A 19,747-nucleotide genomic window follows, 5' to 3' on the forward strand; every position below is an offset into this window, starting at 1 on the left:
ATGTTGTTGCTATTATTCCTACTGCAAACAGCCTCAGCGAGGGCCCCAGCTAATGTCAAAAAATCTTTATATGTGTGCGTGGTGGAAAACTTCATGCTGATTCTAAAGGCCCCCATACACGTACGCATATGTTGGGTTGGTAACAGGGGCTTGCGATGGGTGCCATGTTTTTGTTGCCAACATCTCAGCACATCTCGACAAGGTTGGCAGCAAATCTACCTGTCAGACGGGCGCTATTTCTTGGATTTCTTGCAATAGCGCCCTTCGTTAAGTGGACTGTCAAACACCGTTCGTTAAGATAGGGATAGCACTCCGCTGGTTGGTAATGAACAAAATGTTGGAGGGTTATTCCGGTCGAGCGGCGAGCCGAACATTTTCTTCTGTCAGCTTGGTTCGTGGATCGTGGCACTCACACACCGGCGAGCGTGTTCGACGAGCATGAATTCACCAACATTTTCGGCCAACATGTACGTACGTGTATGAGGGCCTTAAGGATTTCAATTAACACAGAAAGGAAAGAACAGAACCAAATTATCAGCTTATTTATGCACTTCAAATTAAAGAACAGTTATGCTTGCCGTATTGTGTGCTTTTGTATTTTCAGTGTAAGCTTTTTGTTGCAAACAGGTCGCACTGACTTGCGTGCAGATGAATGTTGCGCAACATTCTCATGACATGCTGCGCCATATTTGTCACGTTTGCCCACAGAGGCACAGCTGTTTTTGACGTTTCTCGTTAGTTTGCAAACGAGTTGTTTTGTTTTTAACACCGGTTCTGGTTCAGTCCGATGGTTTGAAAAAAGTATTAAAATATGAACCCCAGAATTGTCGGCCGATTGGCTCAGCAAGTTCGACGGTACAGTTACAAACCGGTTCGACGAGTGCCGTTGCCACCGGCAAGCAAAACGACGGCGCCGGATGTGAAACCAGCCGATGGCTTCCAGCTTGCTAACGAGCTCCGCTCGCGGATAGCTGCCGGTGGCCCGATTCCGATTGCAACGTACATGAAACAGGTACTTACGAATCCGGCGGCCGGGTACTACATGACCGCAGATGCGGTCTTCGGACGGAAGGGTGACTTCATTACGTCCCCGGAGATTGGGCAGGTTTTCGGCGAAGTCCTGGCGGTGTGGAGTTTGAACGAGTGGCACAAGTTTGGCCGGCCGGTTCCGTTCCAGCTGGTTGAGCTCGGGCCCGGTAAGGGTACGATGATGAGCGATGTGCTGAGGGTGTACGGAAAGTTTAAAGTAACGGCTGGACTGACGGTGCATCTGGTGGAAATGAGCGAACGGCTGAGTAAGGTTCAGGCTAGTTTGTTGTGTCGTAGCAGTGCCGAGTGTGGTGATAAGGGTTACTATCGGTCGGGCGTGACGGCCGATGGGGTGAAGGTGTACTGGTACCGACGGTTGGAAGATGTTCCGCAGGGGTTTTCGCTGATATTTGCGCATGAGTTTTTCGATGCACTGCCGATTCATAAGTTTGTGAAAGAGGGTGACGCCTGGAAGGAGGTTTTGATCGATGTTGACCCAGAGGAGGGGGAGAAGTTTCGGTTCGTTGCTTCGAAAGCCGATACGCCGATGTTGCGATTGTTTCTGAACAGCTACTGTTCGGAAGCGATTAAAGAGCGGGATCACGTGGAAATGTCGTTCGAATCGGAGGCTGTAATTCAGGAGATTGGTAGCCGGCTCAGTTCGAACGGTGGACTGGCGCTGATAGTGGACTATGGGCACTTGGGCGACAAGGGGGACACTTTTCGGGCTTTTCGACATCACAAACTGCACGATCCGCTGGTGGAACCCGGCTGTGCCGATCTGACGGCGGATGTGGATTTCTCACTGCTGAAGTTGTTTTGCGAACGCACGGGAAAGATTTTCACCGTTGGACCAACCAGTCAGCGGGCCTTCCTGGAGATGGCAGGTGCCCGGGAGCGGCTGGAGGTGCTACTAGCTGCCGCTAGTAGTGAGGAGGAGAAGCATCGGCTGACCGATGGGTTCCGGATGCTTACGGATGACGATCAGATGGGCAGTAGGTTTAAATTTTTTGCTTTGCTTCCAATGGAACTGAAACAGATGTTTAAGAAATAAAGATTTAAACTAAAAAATGAATTAAAACTGGACTTTTTTCGAAGAGAAATGAAAGAAGTAGGGAAGTAAACAATCATCAAATTACCATTTTCGTATTTTCATGTCATTCTTGATTTCTTGACTTCTTGATTCAGCGTTCTGCTCTTCTTCGTGTTGCTCAATCGGTTTTCTTCAACTTGCTAGTTTAGTAAGAGGCGATTATACGGATTTAAGACTGCCTACAACGCGTGACTTCACTATTTCAGCTAGAGAAGCAAGTGTCTGGTTGTTTTTTTTTTGTTTCACTATTTCGGTTACACCTGTGAGTTTTCATGTTAGAAAAAGAACAAAAGTTTGTGGTTTTTAATTGGTTACACGGTTTTCTCTAAATATTGTGTGTTGATCGCAATGTTTTCGTTACTTTTTTTTTAGTTTTGTTTCGAATGACGAACGACTGGTCAGTCGAGCAGACTGAATAATAGTCCTAATTAGTTGCTGTTCCGTTTCTGTTGTTTCAGTTGAATATAGTTTTTGACCTATCCTATTGTCTAGAGCGCTTCCCTATTCGGTTTGGTAGTATAGCTTTCACCTGTTAGTTTCACCTTGTTTCTGCTTATTATTGTTGTGTGTCTCCGTTTCTGTATTAGATTGCGTTAAAATCACAATAGTTTACTATTTATTTATGTCTGTCTGCTGCTCAGTTTGGAATTGTCTACTCACTCGACATTATCATCTGCTGTATTTCCTCGCAAACTTACGAAACTGTTTAGCATAGTATGGTTATTCTACTTAGAAGTTCTCGCTACTTTCACTATCTGATAGATCTTCTGGTTTGTTAGTTTTGGTTAGAGCTTCTATAAACTAATTGGGTAGTACCTAACTTTCAAACGGGAAATCAACACACTCTGACGAATAAAATTTTTGATAAAAAAATGCTGCACTTCCTTTTCTACACTTTAAAGTACGGAGTTTGACTTTGACTCGTTTTTTTAAAGATAGGAAAAATATTTACAACAATAAAACGTCTGAAAATCATACAATCAAACAAGCAAAAACTACCCCCCGGTTTGGAAACGGCTGGGCTTTTTGTATTAACTTAATCGTCAGCTTAAATTTAGATTAACCTAATAAACTTCAAAATGCATCGGAACATTTTCAAGTTACGTGTCTTCAACGATAGTTATTTAACGAATTTGTTTGTGACAAACCTCATCAATAACTATCGTATTTTAGTCACATTCTTTCTTCAAAAGCAGCTAAATGATTCGAATCGACGGAACACTTCTCAAGTGCATCTCCATCATCGATACTAACTTAAAAATTGGTCCAAAGCAGGTAAAAAAAAGTTGTACAAAAATCATTAAACGGCGCAATTTCGCTGTGACTTTCCGTCTCGCTTTCCCCTCGGTGCCCGGTGGAACCGGAATGGTCGAGCTGTGTTGTGTGCGTGTCAGTGTGTGTGTGCCAGAATGATTCAGCGCCGCTGATGGTCGGGCGTGCTCTTCAGGATGTCCGGCTGGCCGTGCGAGCTGAGCGTGTGGCTGACGTGTGAGTTGAGCGTATGCGAGTGGGACGTGAGCGTGTTGTGGGCGTGCGTCGTGTTGGCGTGCGACGAGTTCAGCGTGTTGTGCGCCGGCGTCCCGGTGGCCGAGCTCGGATGGGCGCGCGATCTGCCGATGCGATGTGAGAAAGGACGAAAAAGCAGGACGATTAATGAAGATGAATTCTTATTCTTAATTAAGAAAAGTCGTTTGTTGAAGCTTCCAAACCTACCTAATGCTCCGATGGCTCCCGTTTCGGGTCAGCGTATTCATCTGCGGCGTTCCGGGCAACGTATGACCAAGCGCATTCATGTAATCCGCAATCAGCAGAGTAATTTCCAGAATCTTCGGTTTACTCATCGCGAACAGAAGCTTCTGCTCGGGACTGCCAGCGAGTGTGTCCTCCGCACTTACCACCAGCATAAAATCATCCTGGCAACCGCCGAAGGTCATTACCGAACTGTACGGATAGCGAGCGATCGATGCCATCGAGCTCAGTTCCAGCACGCTGAGGGCATCCTCCGACACCGCCAGCCAAGCCATCGCTTGATCGGAATGGCGCGGTTTAGCTTGAAACAGCGCAGCGCCGAAGAAGGGCCACTTGCGAGCACAGGTCAGGTAGATCCGCACGCAATCGACGACGGAGCGTCCCTTGAGCAGAGACCATTTGCCCGCTAGAAGCTCCTGCAGCTCTTTCAGACCATCCGGTGTCAAGGCGTCCCTGTAGCGGTACGGGTAAAACTTATCCAGCGCCTGCAGGGAGTTCGTTTTGGACTTGTCCGCTGCGTAATCTCCCATATCTATTTGAGCCATCAGAGAAGACAGCTCCAGAGCTAACTCGCGAGACAGCGGGAAGCGCCCTTGCACCACTAAAAAACGAATAAAACTTGAAATTAACTGAATTCAAAAGAACTACATCTTGACCTTTACCCTGTTGGTTGATCTGATAGCACAGCAGCAGACGTTCCTTTTCCGTTTCCAGCTTAGCTGCATGCTTCCAGTACAAGCGATTCTTGTAGGTTAGCTGAATAACACGAGAGTTCTCGAACTTGCCGGAACCCTTCTCACGAAGGGCAGTTTCCCATTTGGAGATGACGTCGCAAAGCTACAAAAAACCATAAAAGCAAACATTAGCACTGTAAATTTCTGGCATTCACCAACACTGGCGTGCCCAACACCGATTCAAAGTCCAATTTTAAGTTTAGTTACAATCCAATTCCAGCCACAATTTCGAGTTTAATTCCATATCCACTGCCAAGTCTAATAACTTCAATTTAAGAGGCAGAATTCAAGAGATAAAAATAAACTGGAAAGAAAAAAACAGAAAAGGAAAACTGGAAAACGAGGAAAAGTTAAAAAGCGAGAACAGACGAAAACCGGAATCAAAATAAAAGAAAAAGAAATCCAAACGGCATAGAAAATGACAAAAAGTGAGACACGAAAAGAGGATAAACGCATCTAAAAACGAACAAAAACGGAAGCAGAAAAACGAAAAACGAAACAGAGAAAGCTTAGAACTCAGGAAAAGAACAAGAAACGGGACAGGAAAAGAAAAAGAACAAAGAACAGCGTAGAGACAAAAGGAAAAACTGACCGAGATAGAAGGGAACATGCGACAAGATAGGGAATGCCAAACAGACACCAAAAAGGAAAACAAATATAAGAGAGAAAAAAGCAAACCATGAGAGGAAACGAAAAAAAGGTCAAGCGAAAAAGATAAAAATCGGGACCGAAAACTGGGGAAAAAATTACTAGACAGGAAAAGAGGAGAAACGGGCCTGAAAACGAAGAAGCTAGACAAAAAAAGGAACAGAGTACACGTGGGACTTAGAAAAGATGAGAACGGCACAGGTGAAGACGAAAAGCGAAATAGAAACAAGGTAAAGAGTTAGAAAAATACGAAAACTGGAAACGAAAAAAAGGTAAAAAGAGAAGAGAAAGGACTGCATGAGGAAAACCAGGACTAAAAATACCAAAAATGAAGAAATACGGAATAATGAAAGAGGAAACACGAGATAGAAATTGAGCTAAAAAGAGGATAAACGGCGCACGACAAGAAAATAAAATGGGGCGAAAAAAGGACCAGAAGACAATAGAGATAAAACGGCTAAGAAAAACAGAGTGGAAAGGGAGAACAGCAGGACACAATGAAAGGAAGAACAGAACAGACGAACGAAAAAAAAAAACGATAAAAAAGAAGTTAAAAAGCGAAAACAGACGAAAATCGGAGCCGGAAAAAAGAAAATAAAAATAACAACGCGACAGAAAATGACAAAAAACGAAACAGGAAAAGAGGAAAAAACGGGACAGGAAAAAACGAGAACAGAGAAGAAAACAGCGTGCAGAAAAAAGGAAAAACGGCTGGAAAGTGGGAAAGCATTACCAGAGAGTGGGAATGACAGGAAAACGGAATAGAAAAGAAGAGAAACCAAAGGGGAAAAGAAGAATAACGCGATAGAAAAAAGAAAACCGTGAAAGGAAACGAGAAAAACGAAAAAGAGGTTCAATGAGTTATAGTTAAAAAAGTTCAAAAGCGTTTAAAGACGAAAGCTGGGAGCGAATTATATAAAAAGTCGAAGAGAGATGGAAAATGATAAGACAGAAAACTCAGGAAAAGAACATAGAATGAAACAGAAAAAGAAGACAAAAGAAACTTAAAAGACCAAAAGCGTGGTGAATGATCACATTTAACTTTAAAACCACATTTAAATTTAAAAAAACATTGGACAGCAAAAACGAACGAGAAAAGAGCGAATAGGAACAAAAAACAAGAGAAACGAAGAATAACGAGATAGAAAAAAGAAAACAAGAAAAACGGGAAAAAGAGGTTGAAAGGGATATAAATGAAGAACTATTGGACTAAACCGAAAAAATTGGATATGAAAATAATGAAAAGGAAAACAGGAAAAACGGCATAAAGAAAAGTTGAAACAGAAGAGAAAAATAGGAGTAAAAAGGAAGACCGGAGAGGAAAGGGAAGAAGGGGACCAAAAACAGAATAAAAAGACAAAAAAGATGGAAAAATATAAGCATCAAAAAGAGGAAAACGGCCCAAACGAAAAAGAAGATATAAAGTGTTAGCAAAATATGAGAACTGGAAACGAAAAAAAGGTAACAAGAAAAGAGCAAAGACTGCATAAGGGGAAACCAGGACTGAAAAAACCAAAAAAAAAGGAACAGAAAACGAAGAAATACAAGAAACACGGGAAAACATTGAGAGAAAAGGAGTAAAAAAGGGAACAAAACAAGTTTATTTTCTGGGGGGGAGGGGGGTAATGGGGAGAAATAATGAAAACAAATGACAAAAGACGTGACACGAAAGGAGGAAGGGCAGTACACAATAAGAGAAAGAACAGAACAGACGAAAGAAAAACATAATAGAAAAGAAGTTAAAAAGCGAAAGCAGATGAAAACTGGGACCGAAAAAGTGGTAAAAAAAGTTGAAACAGGACAGAAAATCACAAAAAAAATGAGTCAAGAAAAGAATTAAAATGAGTCGGAAAACGGGAAAGAACAGAAGAAAGACGAAAAATGAAACAGCGGAAATTTAGGACTCAGGAAAAGGGCGAAAACCGGAATGGGAAAAGAAACGTAACAAAAAAAGTAAAAAAAGCGTGCAGAAAAAGAGGAAAAACTATACAAAAAAGGGAATGCGGAACAGAAAACAATAAAAGAACACGCGGAACAGAAACCAACGTGAAAGAGGAATAACGTGAGAGAAAAAAGGAAAAAGCAAAAGCAAATGAGAAATAGAGGTCAAACGACCTATAAAAGGAGTTAACAAATAAACAATGACGAAAACCAAGATGGTAAAAAGGAAGAGGTATAGAGAATGACGAAACTGCAAAAGAGAAGAAACGGGCCCGAAAACGGGGAAAATCGGTAGAAGAACGAACGGAACAGAAGACATTTAGGAATCTGGAAGGCGCCGAAAAACGGGACAGGAAAAGAAAAAAAGGAATAGCAAAAGAGAGGGAGAAAAAAGAGAATACTGAACAGAAAACAAGAGAAACAAAGAATAACGCGAGAGAAAAAAGAAAAGAGAAAATTAGAAAAACGGGAAAAAGAGGACTCAACAAAACACGAGAAAATGGGGCTGAAAAAGAAGAAAAGATAAAGCAGAAAAAGTGTACTAAAGAAAAGGTTAAAACGGAAGAGGAAAAGAAAAAAAAACAGGAGTGAAAAAAGGGAAACCGAAGAGGAAAGGGAAAAAGGGGTCCAAAAAAAGAATGAAAAGGCGTAAAGATGGGCATAAAAAAGAAAAAGAAAACTGCATAGACGAAAACTGAGAAAGAAAGAAGAGAAAATACTAAGGAAAAACAGGACTAAAACTACAAAAAAATGAAACAATAAACGAAGCAACACGGAAAAAGAAAACAGAAGACAAAAGGGTAAAATGGCAAACGAAAACAGAACGTAACCGAAAAGTAGGAAGAGAAGGACACAATAAGAGGATGAACAGAACAGACCAACGAAAATCACAAAAGAAAGAAAAATAAAAAGCGAAAACAGACGCAAACCGTGAGCGAAAAATAATTTTAAAAAATTAAGTCGACACGACTAAAAAATGGGAAAATAGGTTAAATGGGCCTGAAAACGGAGAAAAACAGAAAAAAGACGAAAAACAAAACATAGAAAATTTAGGACTCAGGAAAAGGGCAAAAAAACAGGATAGGAAAAAAAGATAAAAAGAATGGAGAAAGAGGAAACAGCGACCAGCAAAACGAGGGATAAAAAGAGGGAACACTGACAAAAACTGATAAATGAAAAAAAGCCTGATAAAAAACGAAAACAACGGGAAAAATTGGTCAAACGGGATATAAATAGAGATGCCAAAACCGGGGGGTATTTTGAAAACCGGGTTTTCGGTATTGATAAATTCAGTACCGGTAAAACCGGTAAAAAACCGGTAAAAGTTAATACTTAAAAACAACACTTACAAATTATATGAATTGAAGAAAATCTCTCTATAATCAATGGTACTCAATTTCTTTTGCCATAACTAATTGATTAGTTCATTATAAAAAATAATATTTAAGAAGAAAGGAAGGACAGAAAACACACAGAAAAAGGAAGTGCAATTCCCAGCGGTTAATTTAATACATGGCGTAGGAAAACCCTTGTTCAAGAGCTTACAATAAGCGGTATCAAAATACTGACTCTTATGATAAATTGATACTGAAAGTCCAGTCATCGCTTAAATAAAGCGTATGCTTGTTTCTAAGATCGGACAGAGACGTTCGAAGCGATGATTAGAGCCTGTATAATTGGTTAAGCCCTGCCAACAGGCTATTTTAACTAACAAATTTTTATTCCAGTTTATACCAGCAACCGCACAAATTCTTCTTCCGTGGTGTGTTCTGACATTTCTCTAGAGTAATCCGTGAATTTTCACTGAAGATTTTCTGAACAGCTTCACTGTATATCGCACATTTCTTGTATTGCGCAATATTCTTAATTAATTGGCGCATTCAAGCATGGAATCGGACCTACTTTGCCCCTCGAAAAACGTTACGATCAAGAAGCATACGCTGCCCTTCTAAGCTGACAATGTACAAAACCCTTATTCCGATAGTTCTTTACGGAGTTGAAGCTGTGATGTCGCTCACGGTGGAAATATGCGCCCTTGTCTTGTTTGACCAGAAGATGCTGCGGATGATATTTGGCGGAGTACAAACTGAAAGCGGAGAGTGGCGGAAACGTTTTATGAATCACGAGCTGCATACACTTCTTGGAGAGATTGCTATCGTACAGATGGCCAAAGTCAGTAGGCTCCGGTGGGTCGGGTATATCGCAAAGATGCCGAATGACAGTGTGACAAAAGCGGGTCTCAACAAGCCCTCCGGCACCCGGTGGGATCGACGTGCAAGATGGCTCGACCAGATCAAAAGCGACTTGTGACTTCTGAGACGTCTGGGAAATTGGCGACGAGGGGCCTATGGAGTGGACCGAGTTGGATGGAGACGATTGCTCAAAAAGCGCAATGCACTCCGGCTCTATGCTGACAGCGGTGGGGTATTTCTGGGCTTTCGCTTTGGAAGAATTACATAATTGAGTTATTATTTGTAGAACCTTCCATCATGAAATTTAGTTCGCCCTATAATTTAGAATTTTTACCAGCGGTTCAAGTTTCTTGAGTTGTTATTTGATCATACAAAAATACCGAAAATACCGGTTTTCGATCGTGGAAAACCGGTAATTCGGTATTAGAAAATTGCCCGGTCATACAGGTAAAACCGGTAAAGCATCCCTAAAGAAATATGGGATAAAACACGGGGAAATGACTAAGAAAAAAACGGACTAACGAAAAAAGTGGAAGAGGAAATACGAAAAATAGTAGTTAAAAAAGGAAAACCGAACAAGAAAATGATTTGGCCCAACAACTGAACCAACTGGTCAAAAAGAAGTAAAACGGCACAGACAATGACGAAAAAAGAACAGGAAAGGAGATAAAAAGAACTAGAAAAATACGGAAGCTGTTAGGCTTTGCTTTGCTTTGGAGAACACTTGAGAGAAAAAGAGGAAAAACGAATAGAAAGTGACAGTAGAAACCAAGAAAACGGTACAGAAAAGGAGAAAAACACGGAATAAAAAGTCCAAATTTTATAGTCCAAATTTTAAGTCTAATTCAATGTACAATGTCAAGTTCAATTGCATGCCCGATTTTTAGCCCAGTTGTGCTGCTAGATAGAGTTAGTAGGACTTTTGCAATAGGTCCGTAACTGTCTTGTACTCTAACAGCCGGCCGCGAAGTCTGTCGATAAAGAAGGGTCAAGTCTTAGAAAGAAGTTTAATCCTAAGGCTTTGCTTCTTTAAGTTAAATTTAAACATCCAATTTGAAGTACAATTTGAATTCCAATTTTAAGTTCAGTTTTGATCCTAATTTCAAATCTAATTTTAAGTCAAATCTCAACCTTAATTTCTAATCTAATTCCAAGTCTAATTCAATTTAAATAAAAATTTTAAATTGGTCGGTGTTAAATCAGACCGGACCAATTCGAAAAATTAAGAAAAAAATGGATTAATGACAGCCATCGATCAAGAGTTTTCGAAGCTACATTTTACTTTAATCAAACGGTCCACAACAGCCGGAGTTATGGGATGATTTCGAAAGATTAATAGCTGTAAATCATATAGAGCAGCAAACTTTGAACGCGTTTTTCTCGAAATCAGAATTTTGTCACTTGGCTCGAGCTTACTTAATACCAACCAATCCTGGGTTTGACTTCCAGTCAATATTGAGTTTAAGTCTAATTTCATCTCCAATTTTAAGTCTAATTTCAAGTTTAATTTGTAGTAAGCCTTCAAAGTTAAATTAGTCGTAAGTAATGTCTAATTAACCGTTATGTGTATGGGAAATTTAACACCCATAAGTGTTCGGATGGGTACCCGGGTACCCACCGAAATGAAATGCTTCTAACTTTATCAATTCTTGACCGATTTTGGATCTTGAACCATCAAAAGATTGGAAAATTTGTCTACTTTTAGAGCATGAGACTTACAAAGTCTGGGACCACGTCTGGTTCCCGTAAATCCGGATCTCCAGGACCATGTTCCGGATCCAAAACAAATGTGTACAATTGTCAACAAAACCACACAATATTGGTCTCAAAATTCATGAAATCACTCCAGGAGTTGATGTTTATCCATTTTGAGTCCATTTAACGAGTTGTCTTCGGAATGGCCATTCCGGAGCAGGTTCCTGTGGGGCCCTATGAGACCAGTAACATGTTTGGTTAGAACCCCCAGCAATATGTATGTCAAACTTCTTGAAATCACTCCAGGAGTTGATTTTTATTCACTTTGAGTCCATTTGGTGAGTTGTTCCCGGAATGGCCACTTCGTATCAGATTCCCACGGGGCCCTGAGGCCACTAACATGTTTGGGTAGAAACCCTAGCAATATCAAATGGACTCAATATGGATAAAAATCAACTCCTGGAGTGATTCCATGAAGTTTGACATACATATTGCTGGGGGTTCTAACCAAACATGTTACTGGTCTCATAGAGCCCCACAGGAACCTGATCCGGAGTAGCCATTCCTGGAACAGCTTATCAAATGAACTTAAGATGGATAAAACTCAACTCCTGGAGTGATTTCGTGAATTTTGATATACATATTGCTAGGGTTTTCTATCCAAATATGTTAACGGTCCCGTAAGGCCCCACAGGAATTTGCTCCGGAGTGGCCATTCCAAAGACTATAAGTTGAATGGACTCAAAATGGATAAACATCAACTCCTGGAGTGATTTCATGACTTTTGATACCAATATTGTGTGGTTTTATTGACAATTGTACACATTTGTTTTGGATCCGGAACATGGTCCCGGAGATCCGCATTTACGGGAACCAGACGTGGTCCCAGGCTTTGTAAGTCTCATGCTCTAAAAATAGACAAATTTTCCAATCTTTTGATGGTTCAAGATCCAAAATCGGTCAAGAATTGATAAAGTTAGAAGCATTTCATTTCGGTGGGTACCCGGGTACCCATCCGAACACTTATGGGGTAAAAAAATTCGAAGGCCCCCCCTTCGACCCCCCCTGCTACTACAGGCAATCTGTTGATGACAAATGGTTTATTCCCACTAGTTAGGAGCATTCTACGAGTTTTAGCTGGCTGAGTTGTCGTAAACCTTGTTTTTCGAGGCTATAAAGTCTCAAAAGGTACCCGGGTACCCAGCCGAACACATAACGGTTAAATGCCTTGCGTCAAGTCCGATCATAATAGATCATAATCATGATCATAATAGAATTGCCATGTTACGATTGCTCCATTTTTACAGGCCAAAACATTCTTCTAAAAGATCGGATGTCCCACTTTTTGTACGTAGTTTTGTTTATCTCTGGGCACGCTAGTGTTTACCAAAAAGCAAAAACCCTCACCTTAGCTTGCGGATCCAAATAGTGCTCCAAGTCCTTCTCGATCGGATCGTCGCTAAACAGGGTAAAGCCGTTCGTGCCATCGCGGCAACCGATTTCCTGCGCTAGCGTCGTGTGGAACTCTTCGATCGTCGATGACCCGTCGAAGGACACCACCTGGTAGGTGCCGTTCATCATGTGCACCGGAATGGCATGCGGCAGCGAGTGGTGGTACGGATTTTTCAGCAGAATCGACAGCACCTCCATCCGCGAGGGTTTCGTCTCCCGGTCACCGTTCTGCATGGTTCGCTCCAGTGCCCGCTCGCAGTAGGCCGCGTACTTGCCGCATTCGGTTTTCGAGTCCGCATTTCGTGACAGGTGCAGCTTGAGGTACCACAGCAGGCTGGGAAGGAGGAATTGTTTTGAATTAATAAAATTTGAGTCCATTTAAGTTGGTTGGAAGGACGAACTTACCGACTGTTCTTTGGCACGAACAGGGACACGGCAAGCGACAACAGCTGCCAGCCCTGGATGAAGGTGTAGGCCGGCGGATTTGATTTGCAATCGATGATTGGCACAGCCGTTGGAGCCTGTGGTTTCCATTGCGAATAAAAAAAAGTTAAATTAGAGGAAAACCTTACTAGACAAGTATTTTCACTCAAAATTGGTGAAATGAAATGAAACAGTGGTTCAAAGTATAAAGCAGTTAGTTTGTTTGTTTGTTTCAAAACATATACCAATCAGACAAACCAAAAAAAAAGAAGGTGCTCTGGTTAATAAACCCACAACTTACTCTACTACTGATTGGAACAAACAGCATTTTAATCGACAATTTAAGCTACGGGTAACATGTGAGAGTTAAAATTCGGAAATTTTATTAGCAGCAGTTGCTTGAACCCAAAACAAAAGGAACCACAACGGAACAGAAAAAATAACAAAAAATCAAAGTCAAAAATAAGGTGAAAATCAAAACACAAAACTTAACACAAAAAAAACTCTTGATAAAAAAAAACAATAAAAACGAGAAGATAACAATCATCCTACCTGAATGGAAGTTGGTGAGCTCCCATTCGCTTGAGTTGTATTGCCTTGTTGCGTATCGCAAGTGAACAAACTCTGGGTGGCACATAGCAGCAATTGCTATATTATAGGCAGACAGACAGTCAGGCATAAGGGGAGGTTTTGTCGAGGTTTTGTCGTGGATTTTGTGTTTTTTACAAGTGGGGCGAAAAAAGAGAGAGAGACAAAGAAAAAAGACGACGACAAAAGAGAGAAAAAAAAACGGAATGAGTTGGAGCTCTTCTGTGTTCGGTTCGGTAGCTTGTCGGCGGGTTGTAGGGTAGCAAAAAAACAAATTCACGTTAGTTCACCTATTACAAACTGGACTACAGCTATTTGCATTTTTTAAGGTTTAAAAAAAGTCTGATATTTCCGCTAGGCGGCACTGGCTGACACTATTGTTGATGGGCTATGTGGATAGGTTGCTGTCTAATAAAACTGGACATGAATGCATCTTTTGGTTGGGGAGCGGACGAATAATAATAGTTTGCATTGATACACGGCATCTACAACTAGAGTTTGGGAAGGTAACTAGGAGAGAAAAGACCACAGAGAAAATCACTAGAAAATGAGAACACAAGAGAGAAAAAAACGGAACTAAACTATAACTAAACATGCTGGAACGCAAAAAGGCAAAAAGTCGAATAGAACCAAATTACGTTTTGGCTGTTTCGAAGTAAGTATTTTCGATTTGATGTTTATATGTTTTACGACAATCTTTAAACCATTAGAGATGTAATGTTATTTAAATTGCAAATTTTGCTGGACTGTAACCGGCATGGTACAACTCTGACTCAAATTTAATCCACCAAAGTCAAACGGAGCTTGAACCCCATGGGCTCGTGAAACTATGGAAATTTAAAGATTGAATATACGATAACTCAGCGTGTAAAGGTCCAAGAGATTTGCGGTCTTCTGCCAAAAAGTGTATTTTAAGGGCTCCGATAATTACCTAGAACATTGTATTCTAGTAAAATGCAGCTAACAAAAGCTACGTATGAAAAACCAATTTTTAAAGAAGTTTTAAAGAACATGCCGTATAGTTCAGCACTCGATAAAAATAGAAATTTTATTACTGCAGCAAAGTTGCTTGTCTTTACAATATTTATAACTTTACCGAAGAAACTGTGTCTATATTTCCTAACACAAAAAAGTTATTTTTTTATTTTCATTATAGTAAGCAATGACGAACTTTTGACAGTTTTAGATTAAGGGGGATATTCATACGAACAAAAGTGCTGAGACCATAAATGATAAAATGAAAAGAAGAGACACTATGGAAAAAGTTCCACTTCCACCCTTTTGGACTACTGTGCAGTCAGGTAAGACCTTCTTCATGTCGTAAAAGCGGCAGAAATTCCGAGTTTTTCCATCCAACAAACAATATTTCGTCGTATTCGTCCGATAGAGTTCTGCAGGTGAAAATCGGGTCAAAAGTATCGTTCTCATTCACAAATAAATCTGATGTACCCCAAGGTAGTAACTTGGGATCACTTTTATTTATCTTATTTTTTCGCGACGCTGCCTCTGCAGCAGAGGCTCTGCTCTTGGCACTGGTTGCAGACTGGCATACGCTGATGATCTCAAAGTATACTTGCCGATTCGATGCATCGAGGATTGTCAATCTGCCCGGGCGTGACATTAATAATTTATCGCCGTATCCTGATAGCTGTCGTTTGCTAGGACGACAAACATTGGAACGTCGACATAAAATACACACACGCACTATTTGTGGCAAAACTGCTAAACAGCGAGGTTGTTGTCCCTATTGAACATCCGTGCATCGCAAAGAACTTCATCCTTGCTGCTAACCAACCGCTTTCATCGTACTGACTTTGGTTGGCCATAATGAACCTATTCCATCGTATGTTAAGACATTTAGCCGCGTTGAACAATATTTTGAGTTTGCCGAACCTTTGAATAAGTTTAAACAAATGGTGAGTCGAACCAGTGTATTATAGAATCAGTTCTTCATTATAACTGTTAAAAGTTAGACGGAATGTAATAAAATACATAAGTAATAAATTCCTCTGGCGGCGCTGTCAATCAACTCTCCAAGCCGCAACGGAGCCGACAAAAGTGGTGTCTAATACGTATTTCAAAGTTCTGGCGAAAAAATGCCAGAAAAAAACAACAACAACAACAACGTCCGGCTCCCACGTCAATAGGAATGGCCTTACCCAACAAACACCGAAGCTGAATTAAAATGTTTTCGATTTGGTTACAGCTGATTTAACTCTGAATACTGTATTCTATAAGTGTTCAAACAGCCAACGAATGCGCTGATTAAATATTTTAGCAGTCATTATTGTAGTCATGCATCGAATAAAATTTATGTAAACCATTCTACAATACTTATTCGGCCGAAATTGGAGAACTTATACAACCTATTTCGTTTGAGGCAGAAAAAACACTTGTTAAGCAATTATATCACCCTTTATATAACCTCTGTACGCCTTGTTTCCAGCTACAAACGCGCAAAAGCCTCTATTAAGCTCCATTGCAGTTTCGAAAGCAGCTATTAGCAAGCCCGAAGCTTGATAAAATCACCAAATTTAGCTATTTAAGAGCTGAAAAGAGGGTTTTATTTCTGAAATTAAACCATAGTTTAGCCACAGGTAGAAAAAAATCAGCTATAAAAGCGTTTGATCAGCCAGAAAGTGTTACTTGGGTAGCTGCTTTCTAAGCTGCAATGGAACTTAATATAGGCTTTAGCGTGTTTTTAAATAACGAACGAGAACGAGAAATAGTTTTGCAATGCCTTTTCAGTCGCTTAATCAACGTCTCTTCAACCTTTATGCAGCCAAAAAAGAACTCTCTATTTTTAAATTTAAACAAAAATAGAAAACGTCATATTTATTTTGCTATGGCGTCGTATGCTATATTTTAAATTTCGAATAACTTGAATTAGTATATGCATGCTAATTAAAAATGCATGTCGTCATCTTTCGGTGCTTAATAGAGGATGTGGTGTCTTAGCTTAATAGAGGATTTTGCGCGTTTTTAAATAACCAATTTGCACAAAGCTGGAAACAAGACGCACAGAGGTTATATAAAGTGCTATATAACTGTTTAACGAGTGTTTTTTCTGTCTCAAATGAAATAGGTTGCATACGTTCTCTAATTTCGGCTGAATAAGTATTGTAGAATTGTTTACATAAATTTTATTCGATGCATATTCAGCTATGGTTTATTCAGGCTTATAATGGCTGCTAAAATGCTTAATCAGCGCATAAATGTTTCTTGGGTGTTTCACTCCATATAATTGGCTGTCCGATATTCTTTTTGGGATACGCAGCAAATGGTCTTTTGTCTCCAGTGTGAAACGAAAAGAGTAGCTCTGCTTGATAGTTGTGCTCCTTCTGCGCAAGATGAGTGGTTATAAGAGGAAACAGCATTCGGAGGGAGAGCAAAAGCTTTTGGTCGTGGTGAGAAGCAGTTTGCTTTATCTCTGCATACTTAAGACGAGCAAAATCAAGTGTTGTTGTAGCATACACTTCGATCTAATAATGTTCAATTTTGCTATCTTTATACGAAGTTAATAGAAAAGCCCGTACCAATATTAAAGGAAGGGACTGTACCTTTACCTCCCAGTTGGCCTCGAGGTAAGACGCTGGTCTAATAAGCCAGTAGTCGTATGTTCGAATCTCGGCTGGGAGAGGCTGTTAGAGTCAATAGGATCGTAGCACTGACCCCACACTGTCCTGTATTCTAACAGCTGGTTGCGAAGCCTGTCGTATAAAAACAAAAGGTCAAATTTCGATAACGCATTTAGCACCCAGCCTTTACTCAATGTACCTATATGTGTATACTTTTGTAGTCCTACGCCTTTGCGTTCTGAGACACAAACTCTTCTACTTTTTTTTGCCGTTCCAATGCTAGACTTGGTTCACATGGCCAATGAAATTGATAAAGGAAAGCTCAGATGCTTCGAATTCCACATATATGTGAAACGGTCCGGTGTAACCATAGCTAAATTAAAAGAAATGGTTCGGTACGACCACTGGTAACCAAAATATTTCTGCATGGCCACCCGAAAAAAATGTACACTAAATATTCTAGTAGAAACAATGCATCTACAACAGTTTTTATTGTGAACATTGAAACTTATTTCTTTACGGGAAGAGTAAATGTTTAATGCTTATGGTGCACAACAGTAAGTTTAATGGTTTGGTTATCTTTTTGAACGATAAATTTTATTGTTTTTACTGTATTTTGTATCCTACTGTTAACAAATTTTTTATCTTCGTGTTGTGGTTATTTTGTTCCGGGCATAAACCGAAATGATTCGGTACAATCATTGCACTGTGGTCCAGAAAGCCAAATTAAGTGGAAAAAATTGTTTACTCAGTAGTCGTTGTACGTCTTAGCAAAAAAATCTTGATTTAGGATGCCGCTTTTTTTGGCATGAGCTATTTTAGGGTGACCCTTAAATTAACCAAGATCCAGAAATTATCTTCAAAACGAAACAAGATAGAGCAATATTCACTTCAGCAATTTTATAGCTTGAAGTATTTTGAGTAATATTGCAGAAGATGAAATCCTCCTATCTCGAACCGTTTCCATATTAGAGCGATTTTCCTGAGTCAAGTTAGGGTGACCCTGCTATTTTGCGATTTTTCTCCATAACTTTTTTATTTTGCCTTTCTCGCAAAACACTTCTTCAGATGACTTTTGAGGCTCAATAAGACGCAACTTTTGGTAAAAAAAGAAATTGGCTATCTACTTTACTTCTACACTTATATTAATTTTTATGACAAAAATAGGCCGTTTTCAAATGTTAGTATCTCAGAAAGGCGCAAGCAGAATTAAAATCGGTTAATTGCGTTTGAAAGATCGTGATTTTTTGTGTATAATATCAAAAAATTGGAGAGTGGATTTTTGTCTATCTTAAATAAATCAACTTTGAATATATGTGGTTTTAACATATTTAAGTATATAAAAGTAAACGAGTTGCGCCATAACTACGGAACGCCTTGACTGTTCTTCAGCAAACTTGGCGTACATGTTTCTTGATACAAGTGAATCAGCGCAGGAGGTTGACAAAAAGGGGTGGTCGCTAAAAAGGGGGGGGGAGGTCCAAATAAGTAAAAGTGACTGCGATCATCTTGCATTAAGGGGCGAACCAGCCACAGGCTGAAAACCTCTCAAATATAGAATAATAATAATAATAATATCTTGCATTTGGTCTGTTAGAAGTTGTGCAAGTGGCTGGGAGATAAGATGAAGAGCGTGTGAAAAGATGGGAGGGTCACAACTACGGAAGTAGAACAGTATAAGGAAGGCTTCGTGTCTCTTTCATTATCTTCGGAGAGACGTACAAGTTGCTGTAGACAAAAGGGCCGCTTACCGAGGAGAGTCAAGGGGAGGGAGTCAAGGGGAGGAGTAGATATATCTTAATGAGGTCTTTGTTTTTTGTATTATGAGAATTTGCAAACTGAAACGTAGTGTTGTGAAGCCCGCATTCGTGTGGTCCAATTTTGTCTCACAATTTTCTTTTAACGAACACATTTCTTTCGGATTTCTTTTCTGATATTCTCATACACTGCGATAAGTTTTTGCCACAGTGTATTTAGTTATCACCTCCCAGTTGGCCTCGAGGTATGATGCTGGCCTAATAAGCTAGTCGTCATATGTTCGAATCCCGGCTGGGAGAGGCTGTTAGAGTCAATAGGATCGTTGCAACTGGCCCTACAATTGTCCTGCACTCTAACAGCTGGCTGCAAAGTCTGTCGTAAAAAAAACAGAAGGTCAAGCTTCGATAACGGAATGTAGCACCTAGACTTTGCAATGCTTTGCTATTTAGTTATCAGCCACGTTCTTTGCTTACGCTCGTCATTGTAACCCAGCAGTTGATACCTATCATCGCTCGCGACCCGCACACTTACCCGCGTGTGTAAGCGAGGGTGTAAAATGAAGAAGAAAAGTAAAATCCGTATCCATACATCCAAGTGTGCCGCTCGTGCTAACGACCTATGGACAGCTCGTGAGCTTTGGATTCGCGGGCGGGATGTGTAGAAAGTTGATATGAGGCTGTACACTCGCGAGTGTGTTGGTAGCAGAATGTATGCACACAGTACCAGCAGTTGTTCGGCGTAGGCTTGCGTCAGTGGAGTAAGCTTTGGATGCTATGCTTTTCACACTTGCTCGCCTGAGATTTTCAATCTTATCGAAAACAGATGTACAAGTGGCTGAAAGACAAAAAAATGGTGGCCTCTGATGAA

General features: G+C 40.4%; 2 protein-coding genes across 2 annotated transcripts in view; one reads left to right on the plus strand and one right to left on the minus strand.

Annotated features, from left to right (window-relative positions):
- The first annotated feature begins 791 nt into the window (after nucleotides 1–791).
- On the plus strand, nucleotides 792–2,083 carry LOC128743006 (protein arginine methyltransferase NDUFAF7 homolog, mitochondrial). The gene has a single exon (XM_053839507.1). It carries the CDS (start codon nucleotides 812–814, stop codon nucleotides 2,081–2,083), a length of 1,272 nt encoding a protein of 423 aa, XP_053695482.1. The 5' UTR covers nucleotides 792–811.
- Nucleotides 2,084–2,205: 122 nt separating this feature from the next.
- LOC128744376 (uncharacterized protein CG43867) overlaps nucleotides 2,206–19,747 on the minus strand; it is a 146,122-nt gene continuing 128,580 nt past the window's right edge. Inside the window, exons 11-16 of the mRNA XM_053841349.1 lie at nucleotides 13,509–13,604; nucleotides 12,939–13,054; nucleotides 12,489–12,867; nucleotides 4,534–4,708; nucleotides 3,836–4,472; nucleotides 2,206–3,732 (exon numbers count right to left, since the gene is read on the minus strand). Of these exons, the coding sequence (XP_053697324.1) occupies nucleotides 3,537–3,732; nucleotides 3,836–4,472; nucleotides 4,534–4,708; nucleotides 12,489–12,867; nucleotides 12,939–13,054; nucleotides 13,509–13,604 (1,599 nt within the window). The 3' untranslated portion in view covers nucleotides 2,206–3,536. The remainder of the gene's footprint in view (nucleotides 3,733–3,835; nucleotides 4,473–4,533; nucleotides 4,709–12,488; nucleotides 12,868–12,938; nucleotides 13,055–13,508; nucleotides 13,605–19,747) is intronic.

The sequence above is a fragment of the Sabethes cyaneus genome, chromosome 3 (genome assembly GCF_943734655.1).
Source record: "Sabethes cyaneus chromosome 3, idSabCyanKW18_F2, whole genome shotgun sequence".
NCBI classification, from domain to species: Eukaryota; Metazoa; Arthropoda; class Insecta; order Diptera; family Culicidae; genus Sabethes; species Sabethes cyaneus.

Coding starts and splice junctions, on each gene's coding strand:
- LOC128743006 (XM_053839507.1), top strand. CDS start 812: ATGAACCCCAGAATTGTCGGCCGATTGGCTCAGCAAGTTCGACGGTAC.